This window comes from Toxoplasma gondii, chromosome X (assembly GCF_000006565.2).
Source record: "Toxoplasma gondii ME49 chromosome X, whole genome shotgun sequence".
Classification (NCBI taxonomy): domain Eukaryota; phylum Apicomplexa; class Conoidasida; order Eucoccidiorida; family Sarcocystidae; genus Toxoplasma; species Toxoplasma gondii.
In genome coordinates this window covers 2553657-2576636 of record NC_031478.1, presented here as the reverse complement: position 1 = coordinate 2576636, position 22980 = coordinate 2553657, and the positions used below count along the sequence as shown (strand labels likewise).

General features: G+C 49.7%; 3 protein-coding genes and 1 non-coding gene across 4 annotated transcripts; 3 read left to right on the top strand and 1 right to left on the bottom strand.

Annotated features, from left to right (window-relative positions):
- Positions 1 to 1240: 1240 nt before the first annotated feature.
- On the bottom strand, positions 1241 to 13669 carry TGME49_225028 (myosin heavy chain, putative; the record flags this gene model as incomplete). Its single annotated transcript, XM_018780080.1, has 13 exons — positions 1241 to 1544; positions 2559 to 2660; positions 3201 to 3361; positions 3718 to 3839; positions 4343 to 4764; positions 6340 to 6545; positions 7304 to 7609; positions 8681 to 8897; positions 9859 to 10061; positions 10584 to 11348; positions 11746 to 12037; positions 12503 to 12819; positions 13598 to 13669. The coding sequence occupies 13 exons, from the start codon at positions 13667 to 13669 to the stop codon at positions 1241 to 1243; spliced, it is 3489 nt and encodes a 1162-aa protein (XP_018635974.1).
- On the top strand, positions 2065 to 2136 carry TGME49_225024. The gene has a single exon. It is a non-coding gene; the product is annotated as a tRNA-Pro (tRNA).
- Positions 13670 to 14047: 378 nt separating the features above from the next.
- TGME49_225032 (myosin heavy chain, putative) lies at positions 14048 to 16613 on the top strand (the record flags this gene model as incomplete). Its single annotated transcript, XM_018780081.1, has 3 exons — positions 14048 to 14070; positions 14741 to 14890; positions 16586 to 16613. 3 exons carry the CDS (start codon positions 14048 to 14050, stop codon positions 16611 to 16613), a joined length of 201 nt encoding a protein of 66 aa, XP_018635975.1.
- A 2286-nt stretch (positions 16614 to 18899) lies between these two features.
- TGME49_225050 (adenosylhomocysteinase, putative) lies at positions 18900 to 22851 on the top strand. The gene is made up of 2 exons (XM_002366137.2): positions 18900 to 20607; positions 21228 to 22851. The coding sequence occupies exons 1-2, from the start codon at positions 19968 to 19970 to the stop codon at positions 22352 to 22354; spliced, it is 1767 nt and encodes a 588-aa protein (XP_002366178.2). The 5' UTR covers positions 18900 to 19967; the 3' UTR covers positions 22355 to 22851.
- Positions 22852 to 22980: the final 129 nt, after the last annotated feature.

Below are 22980 nucleotides of genomic sequence, written 5' to 3'. Positions count from 1 at the left end.
TCACTTTGAGGCTCGTTCGAGCTGAGTTCTCAAAGAATGGATCTCTTCGATGTAAGGACCCTTTTGCTGGTGACGCCGAAACTCTTGTCTGGATCTACACTAAGTGCAAACATCGGAGATAATGAGACATGCAAGGAACTCACACCGTCAGCTTTCGACGGTGCCTTGAGGTTGTGCGTCTTTTGGCGGCAGAGTCTTATTCGGGAGGGTTACAAGATACTCTGTGAATCCTTATCGTAGAAACTGTCTCTCGTTCTGCTTGTCGAAGGAACCGGGAGGACGCTTCCAAAATCTTATAATCACCATGGCTACGCAAGAAAATCGAGAGGCTCGTCCCCCCACTAAGACAACATTACATTTTATCCTGCACAGAGATCCTAGAAAGCCCGCTCTGGCGACACGCTGAAAGCCAAGTGACATCTCAGCCGTATTTCGGTTTGCCCCTTCTATCCTATAGCTCCTCTGTTTTTTGGGTTTACGTTCGCGTCGGCAGATTGCCGAGGTGGAAGTATATATCTCAGTGAAACTATTTCGGTGACCTTGTCTCGAGAAGACGGACCTGCCAGACGGCCAGGCGAATTCGGTCGGCAGCGCAACTGAGGGGAGCGTTTTGTCAACGGAGACGAGGAGAGATATGAGACGTTGTTTAAAGTGCGAGAGACAGCTGCGGTGTCCCTGCTGGACTCGAGAGCTTCTCGACTGCAGTGGAGTCTGGACTCCATCGAACTCGGCGATCGCTGAAAGTCGCAGACACACACTCTTCGCACTTCGTTTCCTGGTCCATTTGACAATGACGCTCAAACTCTAACCATATATCCACGAATTTTGTGAAATAAAGTCGAGTAGCTGCTTTGAGAAAGGACAGACCACAAGAAGAGCTTAAACTAGGGCCTTCATTCTCAAGAGGAAGCAAGAGTCTTTTCTGTGACCCAGAACTGAATATCTCGAATCGAGTTCCACAAACGGCAAGTCGAAAACCAGCTCGGCGTGGACGCTCGGGTAGAATCTGGAAACCGTTCCACCACAGAAAGCTTTGTGTCACAGGACTGCAGCCAACAGGAGACTGAGTTCATGCTTCTTGTCAGGTAGGCAAAGCTCTCCACAAAAAAGCGACACACCGAATGTGGAGAGCGCCTTTCTACGAAAAGAGTTGCATCTAGCCACGACGTTACACTTGCGTGCATAAAGGAGCTCCTTCTGCTGAGGACAACAGCCTTTCTCGATGTGATCGCTTGAGCATTTAAAAAAGACAGAGAACCCTTCGCCGTGCAAATGTTTTTATTGCCTTGTTTCCCTCGTGCGATAGAGAAAAACCCGGCGACAACTTCGGAAGCAGCCGTCGGAAATGCGGTATTCCTTTTAGTTTCCTTCCGCTCACCTGGCGTCTGCCTGCGACTGTCCGAACAGCTTCTGCTGGAGAATCGAAATCACTGGGCACAGGTCGCCAGGGACATTTGTCTGCAACAGAGTGCAGTTCTTGATTCAGTTGAGACATGGCGTCGAGAGCTTCTGCCTGCTTCTCCTGATCTCCAGCTATCTTAGACCTGCAATACACGTGAACCATTGGGGGTTCTGCAGACATGAAGGCATCGATTCGTGGAGCAGTCACAGTTCCACGCACATCAGTATCTGTTTTATGTATAAATTGAAAAAACACTCAATAAAATGACTATATAATTCCGTGTATATATATATATATATGCACACATACACAGACGTCGCTTTGTGTCTTCGTGTACATCTACACATTTCCGTACGATTAAGCAGATGGAACCTAAACCAAAGCATGATACACTGTAGAACCATACATATAAGAGTGCAGCAACATCTACACACTATATATATCTCTAAATATATATTTATATTGCAAAGAACGCGTAGCACAAGACCTCTTTTTTGGGGCTTTGTGTTTTTTGTCAAACTGTTTTCCACGTCTGCGCTGGGTGCGGACTGGAAGCGTAGGATATCCAGTTTCACGAGGAGCTTCGGTGGCTTTACTGCCAGGTCAGAAAAAGGCGATTTCTCTGCATGCGCCATTCTTTTTTTGAGCAGGCCTTTATCGACGGCTGTTTAGTCTAGTGGTATGATTCTCGCTTAGGGTGCGAGAGGTCCCGGGTTCAATTCCCGGAACAGCCCGTCTTTGCGCCTCTGACTCTGAGCGAAAAAGTATCTTTCTCCTCTGCTCTAAGAGTCGGATAGTTTGTCTTTTTCTTCAACGTTTTCTTTTCAAGGGTGCATGCAAATACACACTTTTCCCGGCGTACAAGCGGCTATTCTCAAAGTGATCTACACGGACACACACACCACATCTACGTTTCAAGAAATGCTCTGGGACTCCCACGATGCTGTTCTTTCACATCGGTTCTCTTCTTGACGTAAAGTATATGGATTACCGTTACCACTCCTACGACCTCCCTTGAGTAATGCATGCGTCCCGCGTCTATATCTATAAATAGATAGAGATATATAGGTATAGATGCATGCAGAGAGAACGACTTGTGTGCGTTGATAGGGAGACAGACCACGGTGACTTTATATAGGGAAAGAGAGAAGTTTACCTAAGCAGTTGTATCTCCGCTTGGTGTTCTCGCCGCGTTGCCTCTGCTTCAGCCATCAGCCTCTCTTGTTGCCGGGCAGTTTCGGCAGCGAGCTGCTCCATCCTGCATGCAAACGACTCGCATGCATCCTTCTTGGACTACTACCAAATCCGGAAAACGTCGAGATGCGCAAAAAACAGAGCTGCACACGGCTTCGCCTGTACATGCTTCAGGTCCATTTTTTATTTGCTGGAACCCGGGGCGCATACGCAGTCGGTTCACCGTGAACTCGCTACCGTAGCGAGAGGCCCCTTCGAGAAAAACCAACGTGCTTTTCACCGTCCACTCTGTTGTGGTACGACAAAACGCAGTGCGAGGGAGGAAACACGAGAACAAGAAGCGTAGGAATCAGGAGGAAGAGACAGAGCGTGAAGAGGGCGAAGTTGTATTAATTTGATGCGACTCAAACGATAGCAAGTCGAGACACCACGTTTACGGCGCCAGGCGCTTTCGGGAGAAGATACACTTTATTCTCGCCAGAAAAAGAGCACAGATCTCGCGAACCTTTCTAGAAGACCCCGTGATTTCGACTTCTGCCCAGGCGTCTCCGATGTTTCTTCGGGGAACTGTGCATGGAAGTCGCCTCTTTTTTCGAGACCTCACCGAGAATGCCACAGGCGCCTGCTCTCGGCTTCCCGCGCCTCCAACTCTTCCTGATGTTTCAGCTGAAGGACTTGCATCTCCTTCTGAAACTCGCGTGTGGACTGCTGCAGAAGATTTTCAGAGTTCGTTTTGGTCGCCTCCAGCAGCACTTCGCATTCCTTCTTAGAAAGAGAAAAACGGCGAGGCTCGACAGATCGAACACACTTGTAGATTCACGACAGTGGACTCACATGTGTGCAAAGATCTACACAGAATCTATACGTATATAAATATATACATTCAGGTATCTCAACATATATGCTGAGATATGGCAATGGACTCACACGCATGCGGAGGACATATATATATATATATATATATATGTACGTACATACATACCCCGTAAGAGAGCAAGGGAAGAGAATAGGTAAGTATCTCGGATCAGTATGTATTTCGCAGGCAGAATAGAGGTGCAGATACACCTGAAGCTCTCGAGCTGTACCTAATGTCTAGATCTTTCCATTATCGTACTAGTCACCTTGGTATTGCGGCATTTCCTTTCCAGTTCGAGGACCAGTGCTTGCATATCCTCATTCTTCTGCTTTTCGCTTAACAATGCTCTTTGATTCGCCATCGCCTTTGCATCCAGTCGAGCGTTCTCTACACACGAAACGCAGATCCTGAGACCTCTGCTCTTTTCTACACAACCTGCCTCATCCGCGACTGCAGTCGTGTGTCTGTACACCTCTCTGCTTGCCACACTTCCACTTTCCGCAATAGAGCTATATCTATCTATGTATATATATATATATATATATTTATACATACATCTAGGCTGGACAGCTGTTTGCCGGGCGTAAAACCCAGTGGGATTTGCCAACATTCCTTCTTTCGCTTTCCTCGGAAATACAGGGAGAAACTCCTTCTAGGTAAGCAGCTGCAGATCTGGCATCTGCAGGAACTGTTTGTTTTCCGTGCATGAAAAGTGATTTTCTTCAGCTTTCGCGCCCCTCTCTCCTCCTCTCTTTCCTTGTGGTCTCTCCTATTCTCCCGTTGTCCGCTCTCTTGCTCTCCCTGTCCACGTTCTCTCTGTTGTTCTCCACATCTCAGTTTCTGTTTCTGAGGCTCGTGTCGCACGCCTCTGATACAGTTCGCCGCTTTACCTGACTTGAGGGCGCCGATCTCGCGCTCGTAGCTTTTCGAGCGTTCCTCGACTTGCATGCGTTCCTTGCAGATGTTGACCAGCTCGTTTTCGCGGAGATCCAGTCGCGTGTGAATCTCGGATTTGGATTCTGCCATGGCCGCAACTTCCTGCTCGAGACAAGCCGTTCTCTTCGCGATGATTGTCTTCTCCTTCAGAGCCTCCGCAAGAGCCTGCTCAAGAGCCCCCAACTGCTCCTGCATTTGGTGCTTCGAGGTGGTGTACATACACTGCTCCTGTTCAGTCGCGAGGAGCTTCTCGTTCGCCAGAGCAAGCGCGATTTCTAGTTCGGCAGCTTCTTTCTCTTTTGCGCGGAGCCGCTCTTCGAAGCTCGCGCGCGTCCTCTGCTCCGCGAGTTTCTCCTGTTCCAGTTGCACTGCTGTGCTGTACAGACGGTGAAGACGCATTTCTCAGGGGTGGACACAATGAGAATTCCACAAGGCACTCCTTTGTCGACGAGCGAAACACCGAATGCCTCGAGCCGTCTCTCTCGACCCGTTTCGTCCTGAACCCCACGACCTGTCGGAAATAGCATAATACGAGTATATCTGTGTAGGTGTATTTGCGTATGCGCACATGCACAGGTATATAGATGCATGCTTATACATGCGTATATATATATATATATATATATGTATACTTCTCGGTTTTCCCTTTTCCATCTCTCTACCAATTTCCATCTGTGCGCCTGCGGGTACGTCTCTGCCTCCTGTCTGTGTACCTCTATTGATACGTTTATATGTAGAACTACATGCATACATAAAAGTACACGAACAGCTGATAGTTCTTCGCACTGTTGATGTTGTGAAAGCTACCGGTTTGCTGGCCTTTGTCTGAGTGGCGCTGACATTGTCTCTCCACGTTGTACGATGAACTCGAAAATTTCTCCGCGTCGTTTGACGTCCAGAGATTTCGGATGGTGGAACGGCCTTCTGCTTTTGAGTTTTTCTTTTCCAGTTTTTTCGTCACTCTGCCATTCCTCTCTGGTGATCAACTGAGAGCGCGGTGCTTTCTCTATCTGAAAAGGAGCCAGAAGTACGCTAAAGAGAGCGTTCCCGCCGCCCTCTGAATTTCTCTTACGCTTGTGCAGTCTTCACCTTCTCGTCTGCACTGTAAGTGGAAGAACGGGCAGAAAGGCAAAGGCAAAAGTCCGTTTCGAGAGTCAGAAAGACCCACTCTATTGCCACAAAAGTCACCATCAAGCAGACCATGCGACTTCCGCGTTCTCCTCACGCAGTGTCCGATCTCTCTCAAATGCGCAGTCCACACTCCAGAGACAACGAAGACAAAACAACGTTCGATTTCTTGCAGGACCCCATATTCTCGTTTTCGAATTTGGTCTCATCGACTTTCGAGCGAAGCACAATCACCCGTCTGCATGCAGCCGCGTTTCTGTGTCGTCCACTCCCCAAAGACAGAGCCGTTTCGTTTCCTCGAGGTACAGCTTCCTCTCGCAAACTCGAATTCAAGTGTGGAATCTACACCCGACATCCGACATCTCGGAGAGATGAAATCGTGTATCACGAGCACAGGTGCAGCAAGGCACTGCCTCTCTTTCGTGTCAGAAAAACGACGAATCTTAGCTTCCAGCGAACTGCATTTTCCCTTGTTCTCCACTCCTTTTGTAGACGAATGAACACACGTAGGGACATATACATATGCATGTACCAACAGCGATACATGAGAACATATGCACAAATATACGCGTACGATATATATATATATATATATATATATACACAAATATTTATATGACGCTCTAAACAGATATGCATGCATATACATATATAAACATATCTTTATGTATATGGATAGAAATGTAGACACACACATGCGTGTATCTATATTTATATGCAGCTCTGAACGGAGATGTGTACAAATATGTGAAGACTCGAGCGTGCTTGTGAAAGCATCGTCGATGAACATGAATCGGCGGATAGAAAAAAGCGAATAACTTACGCCTGCGCGACGTTATCAGCGGCTCTAGTGCAGAGTTCATCGACGGCATCAGCGATGAGCGCATGCACGAGACGAACTGCCGAGGGCGGCATTCTTTGAGAGACACAAATCTCTTCTTGGTCTCTTTCTCTCACTGGCAGATGCTCGACGACTGAGGACCAAATGACTTTCAAGTTCTCTTTGTAGGTCACCGCCTCCTCTGCCCGCTACGAAAAACATATTGGGGTAGCATTCGCACTTGTCAACAGCTGTTGAAAATGGAACTGAAGACAAATGCCGCCCTCGATCCACGAATACGTGAAACAACATTCAAGAATTCAGCATCCAACTTCCTCTCTCTTCTCGTGTTCATACAAATGACTATCTCCCTGTTCACACTTCTATAGTTATATCTCTCTACCTATCTACCTGTTTATATATCTCTACCTATCCATCTATTTATTTCTCTGTACATCTCCATCTGTTTCTCCACATTCCTGTATTTATCCACTTTCGCCTATGTACCTCTCTGTGTCACCACGTTTCGTTTCTGTATTTGTATCAGTCTAATTGCCTCTCTATCTCTATCTGTCCAGATCCATCCCTGTCTTCACATTCATATCTGTCTGTCTACTGACATCTGTTTACCAAGTTATCTCTAAATATATCTACCGGCCCACCTGTTTACATACATATATATATATATATATATGTCAGACATCAGTATACGTATCTAGGTACAAGTGAATCGGTATCTGTACAATAAATGTAATGCGGATGCTGAATAGATGCATTTCTGTGCTGGATTCTGCAGGGGTTTATATATGGTGTAGGCTGTGTGTTTCGTGCGTCTGTATTTGAGGATCTTCTTGGTGATTCTTCTTTACGACTCATCGAAGATACCGCCTTCTGTTAACCAGGTTCCTTGAACTTCTGCAGAAAGGCAACATGGCTTTCACTTTATCAGCTTCATTTTCAGACGTACAGCGCGCAGCTCCTCTTGAAGCAAGCCGATGTCGTTTCCTCTCTCCCTGAGTTGCTGCCTGCATGCAGCCAATTGACTTTCTAGACAGGCAATGCGCTTCTCGAGTGATCCGCAATTTTCCAGGAGAGTTTCACTCCTTCGTTCCAGACTCTGAGTTTCACCGATCAGTCGGTCCCGATCTTCTTTCAGCGTATTTCTCTCGACAACCAGACTCTGTGTCTGCTGCTTCTGCTCACAAACGCTGCGCTCCAACGCGGCGACACGCTGGCGAAGCAGCCCTGCGTCTCGCGCTTTCTCCGAGCTTTCCTGAAAAGGCAACGGAAAACTCGTCGCGCGCACATGCATGGAAAGTCGTTCGATGTGCAGCCAGTGTCCTAGCGAAAGGAGAACGTCTCTGTTCGAGGTAGGCAGTTCCGAGCCGTGGACCGCGTAACCAGACAAAGCAGCTGCGCATGATGTGAGAATGACACTGCGTGAGCTTCATAGGACATTTGTGTCCTCGATGTCGGCTTGGTGCGTGAGATGTATAAATTATACGCATCCAGTTCGGGAGTTGCAGTGGCGTCGGAGGAGGAGGAAGAAGCATGCAGTCACATGATATATTCGCATGCAGTTTCGAATTGGGGATTCCGTGGCTTCGCTCAAGAGAGTGACTACGGGGACAAAGAGATGAAGACACACAGCAGAGAGATGTGGTGAGCGACTGCGAGACGAAGCAAAACAAGTCGAGAAGCAACTTTCCGAATGGAATGAAGGACGGCTGTGCAAATTGACTCACACAAACCTTCGGAGGAGTTTATATGTGTGTGTGTGTGTCTTTTTCTCTACACACATAGGTATCCATCTGTGCATACACATATACGCATATATGCACACACAAATGCATTCTATCTCTATATTCTTTCATTACTATGTCTTTCTCTCGATGCACTGGTACTCAGTCATGCGTATACTCGCTTTCACTTACACACTGTACGTAACTATCTATCTATCTATCTATATATATATATATATACATTATTGTGTGTAAGTTCCGCTGTATGTGCGTGAGGTCGTCACAGACTCAGAAAGTGGCTGCCCAGGTATTTGCTTTCGAATCATGGGTTTTGTGAAACATTTTTGTGCATGCAGCGCATGCATGTACAACTCTGAGAGAGCGTGCGTGTCAACACGATTCGAGTTACGCCTATGTGGACACAGAAAACACGAGGAAATAGAAGTCAGAAATATTACGGTATGCCTCTGAATGTAACGGTGCAAGCTGAAAAAAAGTTTATTTCCAATGAGGGGTCAAGTAGGTACAAACTTTTGAAAGGTCGGATCCGAGATCCACAAAATGGTTTCTGAAGTGTCTTCAGAATGAGGAAAAAGACTCACCAACTGCTTGCACTTTTCAATCTGCAGAGCGTCGTTCAGCTTCTCAATATTGCCAGTTGATTCTTCGAGTTTCGACGCTAACAATTTGCACTGCTTTACGAGACCCCTGTTCTGATTCGTCAAAGTAACGATCATTGACTGCATGCGCTTGAGATCGGCGGCGGTTTTGCGCCTCTGCAGCTCTGTCGCCTCAGACTCCGACTTCCGAATTTCTTCGCTAAACGCCCAGAATATTCCGAAACCCAGTCGCAGCACTGACTTATTCAGGAATACGGCCTTAGATTTGAATTTTGCCGGTATATTTTTACCAACTTGTAAACTCATTTACCTTCTTCATGAGATTTGGGTTGCTCTTTCGATCGCTTTAAAACAAGATGAGACTTCTCAGACAAGGCATATTTGACTATGGAAACCTAAAACACAGACGCGTCGTCCCCGAGAATCCCCGTCTCGCAGAAGGGGAAGTCTGCAGACACTTCTTGTGCGCCCCAGTAACTTCCTGCACAATTGTAGATCAAGCTTCTTCAGTCTTTCGGAAAATCCGTTTTTCGTCGCGAGCCACGGCATTCGTAATCCACGCTTGGAGTCCGAGGAAGTCAGCTCCTTCTGAGCCGAAGTTGGGGAACACCATTCGGTTGTGATTTGTGTTTAAACAGAGAACCACGAGCACTATTCAAAGTTGTGACAGTACTGTCAGTAAGAACCTTTTCTTTCGGATAGACTTTCGCGAGATACTGTGAGACGCTGTCCTTTGCTCTATGGGTCGTCTCCCTGTGTTCCAACAAAAACTGCCGACTTGCGTCCCCCACTGTGGACACCCAACTTTCCGTGTTGTCACTGGTTTCTTTGTTTTTAGATTGGTAATCTGGAACGACGTCTCCACACTGATCACGGGCGTTTTCGTCTTGCCCTCTGAGAGTTGCTCTGTGTTTCTACTGGACTGGAGATAAGTTCACCGTTGTAAAAGATGACCATGCGACTTTATGTTCCTCTGGTGTGGTCCCGCGCCTGCCTCTGCCGCGAGAATCTATCCTTTTCATTCCTGACAGGTTTGTCATTCTGTTTTGGAACGTCGAATCCTTTCCACTTCTCCGTCTGCTGTTTCATTCCGGTCGTCCCCGTACGCAGCTACAGCTTTTTCAACTTCGTTCCGCCTCTCTGTCTCTGTCCAGACTAACCGAGCGTCTTCTAGCTTGCGTCTCAACTCCAGCTCCTTTTCTTCGTCCTTCTCCTTCAGCTTCGCGTTCAGCTCTCGATGGAAATCTTCCGTCATGCGCTCGACCTCGAAACGATGGCTGGCGACATGTTCCTCACATCGTCGTTTCAGCTCAGAAACAGACGCCCGCAACTCAGCAATCATGCACCCTTTCTGCTCGCACTCCTGAGAATGCCAAAACAAGACTTAGCAGAACGCCCCATATCTACTAAATTTAATCCAGATCGCTAGGCACATATATATATATATATATATATATATATATAGATCGATAGGTGGATAGATCTGCAGATGTACAGATTTTTACCGGAGTGGCTCACGACAGATATTTGCCGATACAGGGTTACTCTGGATCCTGCACTTTTTGAACTTCCAACGGAGACAGCAGCTTTGGGTAGCGTATTTAAAAGTGCATGCATGTGAGTGTCGCATTTACATTCATGTCTATATTTGCTTATCGATAGAAAACGACAGAGCTACCGGATGCAATTAGAGTTGCAACCTATAGAAGTGGATTTCTTCTCATAGTGAATATCTGAGCGTGTACATGCAGGTCCACAGTTAGTCGGTCTCCAAGACACGAACCTGTATGGTTGTTGCTGTTTGTACAAATTCGCTCTCAGTGGTTTTTTCATAGCTTTCTTCCCGGCGCATCTGTCCCGGGGTCCTCCACGTTGGAGTTCGTACCTCGAGGGCTACTTCGAGTTGCTTTTGTTTTTTCTCGGCGCCGTCCTTAGCTCTCTGCAGTTCCTGTTGTTTGATTTCGATTTCGTGGTCTTTCTGGCGCGCGTCCGTTTCCCAGTCGCGTTTCTGTTGCTCCAGGAGCTTTCGTAGGTGGTTCGTTTCTTTTTCTTTTAGGTCGCTTGCGTGTGTTAGACTCTCGACTTCCTGCTGGTGTTTCAGAACCTCTTGCTCCGCCTCCGCTTTCCGGTGGTCCAGGAGTTTCCGCAGCTGCTGAAGTTCCCCATCTTTGATTTCTATCGCGACGCGGTGCGTCTCGACTGTTTCTGCACGCTCCTGCTGCAGCAACTCCACTTGGCTTTTTTGGTGGTCGAGGGCCTTGCGCATGCAAAGAATTTCGCCCTCGCGGACTTCGTGGTCGGTTCGCAGACACTCGAGTTCCTGCTTCTGGTGTTGGCTGAGAGCTTTCACAGCATTCAGTTCCTTCCGCGTTTCCTCCAGCTCGGTCTCCTTCACTTCGCACTCTGCATGCGCCGCTCGCGCCTCCTGTGTTAGTTGCTGAAGGTGGACGTCGAGATGCGTTTTCTCGTGTTCCGCAACCGACCGCAGTTGCTGCAACTCGCAGTCCTTCACGTCGACCTGACACTTTAGTTCTTCGACCGCCCGCGTCTTCTCCTGGAGATGCTTATCCAGCTGTTCTGTGCGCTGCTTCCCTCGGCGCAACTCGTTTATCAGCTTCTGTCGCTGATCACGGTACTGGGTAATTCGCAGCTGCGAAAGTGCCACGCAGTTAGTCTGAAACCCACTCTACGGATCCTTGCAACACGCCCGCGAAGCCTCTGCGGAAATTGAGGTCGCTCAACGGATATGCGAGTCCTTTTGTGTAAGCGCATGAATTCACGATTGTGAATCTGCTCAGTGCAGCCTATTTCGCTGACACATAGACGTCCGTGAATAAAGGTTAACTCTCCTCGCAGGGAAGAGTTTCGCTACGGTCTTTCCAAATCCCCGCTTTCGCCTGCAAATAGCCAGTAAACCCGCCAGCTCGACAGCTGTCGCTGCCTCCCGTTCAGAAGTTCCACTGGCGCGTTTTCCAGCTAAGTCGAGAAAGTGTAAACAACTCCAGCTGGTGTCTTGGTTGAAAGCCACAAGCGCGAATTTGCCTTACCGTGGCAATGCTCATTTTCTTGTCCATCATTTGAACGACTTCTTGGTGTTTCTTCGCCTCGCGGTCCATGTAGTCTTCCAACCGTTGCTCCAGTTGCTGGCTTCGCAGATCGATCGCCGTTCTGCGCTTTTCGCTCTCCTCTAGACAAGCTTTTGTGTCGGCTAAATCGCATTTCAGTTGAGACAGCTGGCTGTCCAGAGATCGAGACTTCTCCTCGAGAGCTGCCTCCTTCGCGGTTGCTTTCAGCAGATCCTCGTGGAGCTGACTCGACTCTTCTGTCGCTTGCTCGTAGCTGACCACAAGGCCGGAGTGCGAAACAAATAACTCAAGATTGCAGCCAAGAAAGAAACCCCGAGGAAGGCGGAAACCGGAAACCATGTGAAAGGGATTCACAGAATTGGGCTGCTGAAGAGACGCGAAAGCACGCGGAAAAAGCTCACTCAAATCCCCGAACAATGGTCACCACGTTTCACTGCAAACGCGTGTTTGCATCTGTCACAAGGAAACAGTGAAACACAAGAAGGAAAGCTCAGTATCCTTCCCTCACTTCATCACCCATCGACGAGATTATTCCTATCCATTGTGGAGATAGATCCATTTGCGTGTTCACTATGTCTCTGTTAGCACATGCATATATATATATATATATATATATGTCAGTATAAGAGTTGAAATGCAAACAGGAGATACGCAACTGAGGAGAACAGAAACACACGAAGCATATGGGGAGAATCGTTTCCTTCTTGAGACACGTTACCGTTTTTTATAATGCATGCAGTCTTTGGATAGCCTGGCGATTTCAGCAGCTTGGTCTGCAGAAGTCGCCTGGAGGTCGTGGACCTCCCTCATGATTGTGCGCAAGCCGACATTGTTGCTTCCCACGATTCGTTCGATGGACTTGTTGGCCTGGATGTCTTTTTCCTCTAATTCTCTTCGCAAATGCTCCTCGCTTGCCTCCAACGCCGCTATGCGTCGTATGTAGCTGTTGATTTCCTTTTCTTTGTACCGAACGACGGTCTCCTCGATAACGTCTTTCAGTCTTTGAGTCGCGAGCTTCCCGTAGCCAGAAGCCGCCTGGAGTGAGCCTAACCGCGGGGTCACAGAAGGGCAGGAAAGTGGAGAATGGTGAGTTTCTATCGAGTGTCGGAGGTAGCATCTCTCGCGTCTCTTCTGTCGTCTTGCGGGCAGAGTTTTTCTATGCGGAACACGAGATGCGCTTTTTACAGAACGACGGAAACGCACCGGGACGAACAGGGCAGCCTTCTTTTATTTGGCTCTATCTCTGGTCCTGACCAAGGAGACCGCCTCACGAAGTTCACAGTGGTGTGATGGAAGGAACCGCCAATAGTTCGAGAGAAACGAGGAGGTTTCACTCTTACACAGTTCTCCCCATCTGCGCAGCTTGGGGCTTTTGTCACAGGTTCTGTGCAAGTTGAGTTGGCCAATCCTTCAGTTAACTCATTGTTGCGGTGCTGGGGCACCACAAAAGGCGCCTTGCTGTCCACAGCAAAAAGAGCCTTAAGCGAAAAGCAGGACTCTTCCCATTTTAACCCGCCGGTAACTCTCTTTGCCTTCACCAGATTGGAAGCTGACTGTGGCGCGCGTGACCTGTGAAAAATCCCTTCCGCGCTCTGTTGTTCAAACGTCTTGCCTGCCGGTTATAGAACTCAGGTTTTCAGGCATTACGGCAAAGTGCGTGTTTCTTGGACACGGTCCGCGTAAACCGCCTCAGTCGTGTGATGCTATGTTTCAGAGCTGGCAAAGAAGATAATTCTCTTCTCTGCTTCTCGAGAGGGAAATAGACTCTCGAAAATCGCATCAAACCGGACACAGCGAGTGACAGACAGCTTACTAAGCGCTTCATCGCCGACGATCTCTTCGCAAACGGACCGAATTTTGTCAGCGAACCCCTGGAGTCGCTCATCGCAGATGCGCTGGGTACGCCACAGTTGATCCTGACATTGCACAGATCCGCCGCATGTAGTGGTGTCCAGTGTATATGTGGAAAACCAACGTCTGTGTACAAGCGCATTCTTAGTGAGGAAGCCGAAGACAGAGGCGTCTAACTACCGTAAAAGGGGGGAAAACGTCTGTGGAAAAGCGACAGGGGGGTTTCGGCGAGTCGGGTTTACGTCATGGAGGTATACCGGACGCGACCCTTCTACAGCAGTGTAGAGGCACCGTGCTAGCAAGAGCCTGAGAGCGGTAAAACTTGAAAAGGAAAGAGTGGAGGCAAATCCGGCAGAACTTGGTGAAGGTACACTTGCAGGAGGAGGGAGTGCGGCAAAGCTAACAGTAGGAAATGAGCGGAGGCATGCGCCGTAGGTGAGAAGATGACAACTGCGTATCGAAAGACTGGAAAGTCACGATCAGTATTCTAGTCGCGTCGATCGTAGCAGAAGCAAGAAGCTGTGCCGGGAAACTGTGAGCAAGTGTACAGAGCGTCCCGCAAAGATGCGAGAGGTGTTTGTGGCACACGTGAGAACGGCCGTACAAGGATGTTTGTGAAAAGCACCGGAGACTCACGATGTCAACTTGCTTCCCCTTTCGGATGATGGTTCTCCTTTTTCCGCTGTCTCTCCTTCCACTTGACTCTGCCTTCTGTCCCGTTTGTTCCTTCCTCCTCGTCTGTCTATCCCAGGTTTCGCTCGATTTGCTTTTCTTTCCTTTAGCTGGTTTTCTTTCTTCTTTCTCCCTCCCCTTACCCTCTGCTTTTGGTGTAGATCCGCGAGCACAGCCGCTTGCTCCCCCAGCGAAGCGCCTGCGCAGTTTGTGGGGCTTTGAAAATCTCCAGTCCTCCCAGGCGAAGAGTACCGACACCCCTGAGAGGCGAGGCACAGGAACACCGCTGAAACAGGAGAACACCGAGTGGATGACATGACGTCGACACGCGCTTTCTGCTCATGGAAATATGAAGTGCAAGGGTACAATGACGGCGGCGGTCTGACGCGTTCAACTTCGAGATTCACGGTGGGTGAAACGGATTCTCTGGGAGGGGAAACGAGGACCCTGCACCCTTGTTCGTCGACACCTGGCAAACTAAGCCTCTACGCGGATGTTTCCTCCGTATCGACGCAAGTCTTCAAGGGACCTCGGGTGTCTTCGAGAGATATGTGCTTCTTTTTGTAAAACACACTATGAGGATGTAGGTTTATAGTCAGAACAAAGGTTACGAATGAACAGCAGCTAACACGGATGGATCGAGAATATCCTCTGGGGTAACACACACCTTCTTGTGGGAGACAAGTGGTGGGCTGGAAAACCCAAGACAAACAGTGATCAGCGAAGGAGTGTAGAGCATGGCCGGAGAATACCAAGATTCACTTCGGAACAGATTCAGCTCTGGTAACCAACCACAACTGATTTCAAGTTCAGAGAAGCCTACATTTAAAGTGAAGTCGTTTCTCTCTTCTGCGAGCTCTCGCCTGCTCAGCGACGGTGTTCTTTTAGAAATGCGCAGACCCAACGAACGGACGCCAGCGAAAGCGGTCATGCGCTTTTCGGCTTCGAGTGCTCTCTCCCGGTGTTCCCACGTGACTTGACGGCTATCGTTCTTCGCACTACCGGCGATCCACATGTGTTCTGACTTACTGCGAGAATGGACTGAAGATCCTGGGTGCTGCCATTTCTCAGCATCGTCACTTGTGCCTTTCGTTTTGAGGTTCACGCGACCAGGCCCCCAGTTCTTCTTTCTTGACGCCTCTCCGTTTACGCTGGTATTTTCGTGGAAAGAGATGATCTGTGCTTCGCCTTGCCTCTCCCTAACGCTCTTACGCTTGCGAACCTCCCTTCTCAGTACCACCTTTTCCTTGTATTGCCAAGCGACGCAAGTACTCTTTGAGTTCTTTGCCCCCTACCTTCTTCACTGCCGCAGCCGGTGCTACGTATTTCCTATATGAACAATTTATTTCGTGGCATGTTTTCCGGAGACAACTTGCTCGTTGTCTCGACCTTCTCACGAGCCAGGCGGCGTCTCATGCTCTCGGGAAGTCCCTTTTCCCAGAGTTGTCACTCTTTTGTCATTTCTGCTAACGTTCTCCCGGATCTTAGCAACCACTGGGTTCGCTGATAACTGGCAGAAAAGTGGAGTTTCACAGACAGAACCCGGCAGGCCATCGGGAGTCTTCTAGATTCCAGTGGGCGGTTTGTTGTAAATAGCAAACACGGAAGACAATCTGAGCTTTGACTCTTTAGTGACAATCCTGCGCCTGACTTCTTTACGAGTTCCGGGAGCCTTCGTGGAGAAAAGAATCCATCGACGAAACGAAGGTCCGCCGCGAGAATGTGACACACCAGCGAAGGGTGGGAGAAAACGCCACGAACGAAACCGGGCAAGGATGGCGCGGAAGGATTGTCGCCTGTCTCGAATTCTTGAGAAAACGCTCTTTCTGACGAAACTGCGGACCGAATCTTAACGGGAAGGAAGGGACTCGCTTGACTCCATGGACCGAAGCGAATAGTCGTCAAGCCTTGACCCGTAAAAAGAGAGTACAGGGAAATTGTTCATTTGACTCTGCTCGGGCGTTAATGTGACCAGAATGAACGTCTGCTTTTACATCTCTATTCTTTTCTGTCTTCACAATCCCAGAACGGCATAGCTTTGTATTCGTGTGTATGCACATGAGGATATATGTATGCATCCATAGGCTACTCGTTGATAGGAAGGCTCTCCAATTTCCGAAACTGATCAAGAGATTCCCTTTCTCAAAGGAAGCCCCCCCCTGTACGAAAGAGAGTGTCACCGTGGTGGCGAAAAGAATCGGACAATGAACAGTTTTGTGTAAATCGATTTACACTTGTTTGCTCTTTCTCCTGATCGATTTCGCACATTCCTGCACAGACCGAGCTTTTCCTCGGAGTTTTGTTGAAGACTCGCAAGACAGCGTCGTTTTGCAAGCGTGAGGCTTCCAGAAATTTACCAACAGACTCGAAGAACTCGCCTCTGTCGGAGACGCTTCGCGACGCTTCGCACGACGTTTCTCTCTCTTCAGATTGATGCAAAATACACGTAGGTCCCGCATATAGACACGCGAATGCGTTTCCTCTGGCCCACGCTTACGTATTTATTGACGCAGAAAACAGAGTCGATGGGTCTACTACGGAATGAGGAAACACGCTGGGTCTCTCTGGGACTGGTCCGCTGAGGACTGGTCCTCGTTCACATATTCCTTAATAGAGTTGGCGCTGGATCTCATACACTCTCTTTGTTTAGGAAATTACCTCTAGGCAACGCCGCAGAAAGATCTCCTGCTACGAAAAAAACGAGAAGTTTGGCTGTTGTTGACTGTAACCAAAGCCACGTCGAGGGGAAAGCCTTTGGGCCGGATGCGCCGTCAGTGCATGCCGCAAAGCTGCACATTCTCATTTACGTTTTCCTCGCTTTTGCACCGAAAAGTGTTTGCGGGGCTCCAAAGAAGGCGTTGGGGTCGTGGGGCAGCACGAGAAAGCCCTTCTGGTTAAAGCAAATCGCCTTTTGCCTCTGTTTTGTCGGTCGCGCAGTCCACCTGGCGAAGACACGAACTGCATATTCGACGGTTGCCAGCTTTCTCCACATACTGAACGCGAAACACATAAACCGACCTCAAACACACACACTACCAAAAGATACCGCTGTAACTCGGTGAAACATCCCGTAGCACTTTTGACAGCTTGGCGAGCACTCGTTGGATTTAAGCACATCTTCGTTCGTGGAGGCAACTTGCGTTTTTTCGTCTACAGTTCCACAGAGGTTTCAAAAAGCGAATCTCGGCGGTTTGAACGTGATCCGCAATCACAGGCTGTGATATTTTTCCTAACTGCAATGCAGGAGGATACGAAACCGACAGTTGCCTCTGTAGATCTCCTGTGGTTACAACTCATTCTCATTCTGCAACGCAGTCGTGCCAAGTAGATTCATGCGGGAAAACCTCTGCCATGGCCTGCGAAGGACCATTCGGAAGGTTCGGTACAACTCACAAGAGAGGTTGGAATTCTTGTCTTCGCAGACCACCGATATGATACATATCTGCATACCTGCACGCCGAAAAGCAATGCACAAACAAATGGGAGCACGGAGAACGATAAAATTCCGTACAGTTTGATGGTCACGAAAAGGAAAGGCAGCCCGCCCGACAGAATGATGTGTTAACCTTTCTCATATGCATATTTTTACACAAACGAAGGAAAACCAGATGCAGAGTCGCACGGAGGAAGTCAGGCGTCGTGATTATTCCAGCATCACTTCTTTACGAATTGGACTACCGACTTAAATGTTGAATCTTTGTCTTTTTCCGTTTCCAGGTTCCAGCTGTCTTAACCGGTCCATTGGGGTGGCGGTATATAGCACACATAGTGAACGTGGTAGTCTGTATCTCATAACACAGATTTTTCCCGCGGCCCTGTATAACTGTGCTGCACCAGGGGAGAGCGGCAGGAAACAGCGCAATTTCGCTCAGATGCAGAACGGTTTTTCTGCAAATGCATGCCACCTTTTACCGATATTCCAAAACAACAAGGACGGAAAGAGGAAGTGCAGAGAAACGACATGGGGGACTTCCCCCTAGCTGGCGGTGTCGTTCGCCCAAATGCAGACTTCCTGTCATTGTCGTTCTGTTGAAGAGCTCTCGACAGCTGTGGATTGGTGGGGAACCTCATGGGATCGAAGGTCTTCTATTGTCGCAGAGCAGTTGCTTTTGGAAGTAGATTTAGGTTAAGCCAGACGTCCAGAGGTAGCTAAAGGCTTCCTAAAAAGCTCTGCAAGTTACAAATAAGCAGCCTGGGAATCGAGAACCACACCAGACCACAAGTGTTTCACCCCGACAGCGCCGAAGCTCGACAAGAAAGGATTTCGAGAATTCGCAGTTGTAGTCACATTGCTGGTCCGCATTCGTCAGGACGTGCTTCGCCCTTCCACTTGTCTTAGTGGTTTGCGATATAATACGGTAACACAGTGATACTTAGATAGTTCTGTTTGCTTCCGAGTGAACTTAGTTCCAGCTGAACGGGAGATTTCCCTTCTGGGACAACGGGGAAAGCCATCTGGTCTGTCTATCTAGTGTAACGGGACACTGGATCCAATCTGCGATACTTGATTCATTCTTGGACGATCCAATGCTAGCGCAAAATGTGATGCAAACATGTGAACATGGGGTTCTTCATGGAATCTTTTTCGACGAAGAGGCTTGATAGTACTAGCGAAACAACCGGACTCATCAGAGTCAAGCGTTTTACAGCGAGACTCGCCTGAAAAAGCAACGGCTGTGATAATTCGCATTAAAGTTTTCGGAAAGGTGAGCTCCGCATGAACGCATGGTGGAAGATGTGCAAACCCGAAACTGCGAAGGAGGTGCGATTTCATAAAAGAAACGAGGAGTTTCTGCACGCGTTTCGCTCTGTTTTTACGCACACAAAAAAGAATTTGAATGCAGCTGCAGCGCGGTATCGAGAGTAGATCAGGGGATTGCCGAGAAAACGATGTGGGTGGCGTCTCGGACTTCGACGCTCAAAGTAGGCATGGGAGGCAGAACCGACTGTGTCACTTCTTCCCGAGTTTGTAGACAATTTGCAGTGTTTCATAGCCCTTTCGATATAAGCCAATGCGGGGAAGAGTCGACGTAGATAGCATGGCCGAAAGGGAGTCCGCCACGAGCAGAACAGGCGAAAACGCCTCATAAGAGTCGGTTTTCAGTACGTCGCCTGCTGGGAAGAGAAAACGTTTAAGAACACGGCGACAGCCGCTTCGTTTTTTGCCTTCCCTTCTCTCTGTGGGTCTACTTTACAAATGTCGGTCAGAAATACGGTAGAAGTGAACGAATGGCCCGACACCTACAACCTCCCGATACCCATTCTTGTGTGCATGTCGTCAACAGGTAGTTTATCGTTCCAGATATTTGATTTCGACCATCACTGGGGGCACATCGTCTATCAACTTTAACACCATTTTCTTCTAACGTCACCAAATAAACAAATGTATGTTTTGTCGTGGTCTGTGTCTAGAGCCACAATATGTTACTGCCGTCGCTTCCGTGTGTTCCTTCTCCAAGCAGTCTGGTGTTTTTCTCGCCATCCACGAGTCACTTCCCGCCCTCGAGAGGATGTTTTTCCCCAAAACCCCCGATGTGACCGTCTGACGGCAAGAACTCCGAAGCAAAGTCTTCTTTCTCGCCCACGCAGAGAGCCGCAGTTTCTCGCTGAGAAAAGTGCCTGTGTGTCTACAGGCGGACGGGGAAGCGAGCACCGCAAGCATGCGCGCGCTTTTCCTCAGCCAAGAGAGCGACGGTTTCCTTTCGCCTCTCTGCTTTCTGCCGGGCTCTCCCTCGTCTTCTTTCCCTCACATCCTTCAGAAACGCCAACCGTTTCTTTCTCTCTTTCTTTTCGCAAAAACCTCCCAGAGTCGTGGACGCTCCCTCTCCGTCACAGCCTCCCGCAAGAACTTCTGTGGGGTGTCTCGACAGCTCCGTTCAAGCTGTCCTTCGTCGTTTCTTCGTGTGCTCTCTCGGTTGTCTTTCTTCGCCGCTTCTGCGTCCTTCCTTGATAACGAACCACGAGATATCTCGGCGTCACCTGAGTGCCGGAAAATGGCGGAGCAAAGCAAAGTGAAGGACCTCACTCTCAGCGCCTTTGGGCGCAAAGAGATCGAACTCGCTGAAGGCGAAATGCCCGGCCTGATGGCTTTGCGCAAGGAATTCGGACCCCGCCAGCCGCTCAAGGGGGCGAAGATCAGCGGCTCTCTTCACATGACTGTTCAGACAGCCGTGCTGATCGAAACTCTCAAAGCGCTCGGCGCGGAACTCAGATGGTGCTCCTGCAACATCTTCTCCACGCAAGATCACGCAGCTGCCGCAATCGTCAAAAACAACTCCGCCGCCGTCTTCGCCTGGAAAGGTGAGCAAAAATGCCCACTCGAGACTCCACACCTCATTCGACACATAGGCATCACCTCTCACCATTCGTCTGTCTACACACTGACTGACGCTCGACAGGGCGGCGTTGCGCCTCTCTCACTATATACATATATATATATATATACATATATATATATATACATGTATGTGTGTGCATATTTGCATGTGTATGTGTGACTGTGCATTGGTTTCTACGTCGTTTTTTGTTGCTTGCGGATGTCAGTGGATCCCAGTTTTTGGGGGCAAGCAATCGTGGCTGTCTCGTAGGCTTTTTGTTCACGACCCCTCGGACTGCGGTTTGCCATGTTTCCTGTCAAGCTCCTCTTTTCTCCTCTGCCGTGGAAGTTGTTTCGGCGGGTGTCTCCGTGATCGTGTCGGCCGCTTGCGTCGCGTCGCACTTGTTTTTTCACGGCCTTTTTTTCCGGCAGTTTCCTTTTCTGAGGTCTGTGAAGAGTTGGTGGCGGTTGCCGGTTGGGAGTTCCGCCCGCGGCTTCCCCGCAGGAACACCTGAGCAACGTCTGCGCGTTTTCGCACTGGGTCTGTGGCGAAGAGCTTGACTCCTGATGCACTGCTGCGCTCGTCTGTCTCTTGGCTCTCCAGGAGAGACGCTCGAGGAGTACTGGTGGTGCACCGTGATGGCGCTGACCTGGGGGGAAGGCGCCGGGCCGGACTTGTTGGTGGACGACGGCGGGGACGCGACGCTGTTGATTCACGAAGGCGTGAAGGCGGAGAAGGAGTTTGCGCGGTCGGGAGCACTCCCAGATCCTGCTGCGACAGACAACTTGGAGATGAAGGTTGTGTACAAGATCCTGGCGGAGGGCCTCCAGAAAGATCCACAGAAATGGTCGCGGATGGCCGCGAACCTGAAGGGTGTGTCGGAGGAGACGACGACCGGCGTCCACCGCTTGCTCCAGATGGCGAAGAAGAAGGAACTGCTGTTCCCGGCGATCAACGTGAACGACTGCGTGACGAAGAGCAAGTTCGACAACGTCTACGGCTGCAGACACTCGCTGCCGGACGGCATCATGCGCGCGACCGATGTGATGCTCGGCGGCAAGCGCGTCGTCATTTGCGGCTTCGGAGATGTGGGCAAAGGCTGCGCTGCAGCGATGAAGGGTGCAGGCGCCCGAGTCGTCGTCACGGAAGTCGATCCGATCTGCGCACTGCAGGCTGCGATGGAAGGGTACAGCGTGTCAACGCTCGAGAGCCAGCTGGCGACGGCAGACATCTTCATCTCGGCGACGGGGAACAAGGACATCATCACGGCGCGACATATGAGTCAGATGAAGAACAACGCAATCGTCGGGAACATTGGACACTTTGACAACGAAGTGGACATGGCCGGTCTGCTCGCTTGGCCAGGCATCCAGAAAGTGAACATCAAGCCGCAAGTCGACCGCTTCATCTTTCCTGAAGACAACCACGGCGTGATCGTCCTCGCCGAAGGGCGCCTCCTGAACCTCGGCTGCGCGACCGGCCATCCGTCCTTCGTCATGTCGTGCTCCTTCACGAATCAGACGCTCGCGCAACTCGACTTGTGGGATAACGTCGCTACGAAGCGGTACCAGAACGACGTGTATCTCCTCCCGAAGGAACTCGACGAGAAGGTCGCTCGTCTCCACCTGCCTGCGCTCGGTTGCGAACTCACCACGATGTCTCAGGAACAGGCTGCGTACGTCGGCATCAAGCCTGAGGGACCGTACAAGTCTGCCTCGTACCGCTACTGAGCAGGTCCGCTGAGAGTGGGGAACTGACCGGCCGGCGGACACAAGACCGAGAAGCGAACGCGCGCACAACGGTCCGACAGCGACCGCTCATATTTGTGAACTGCTCTGGGATGCGGCGGGCGCGCCGGACGCAGCCTGCGACTGGCTTGTCAGGACTCACTCCACTTTCTGTTATTCGTCGAGAAGAACCGCGAAGATCCGAAAGAAAAAGTCACGATTCGAAACACCCTCGGGGGGACGTTCGACACAGAAGTCTTGCTGTTTTGTCGTCACGCCCTCTCCGACAACCTCCGGCGTACCTCCCCGCAGCTTTTGCAGCGACACTCGAAACGTTGCGTCTTCGTTCTTCTCTCGCGGCCTCGCTGTCTGCAGACCTACTGTTTGCAGAGAGGAGACCAACGGTTTTTCTGCTCTCGCGGAGACAATGTGCACTTTTGTGCTAGTGTGGTAGAGTCACAATTCGACAGGGAACTGGATTATAAACTTTTTCGACCGCGCCTTCTGATCTCAGGCCACAATCCCAGAAGCACACATACACTCTCTGCGGCAAAAAACTTGAGATTTCGCGTCCTACATGCCTCACATCCAACCTGCTGACACATCCACTCACACGACCTACGACCTTT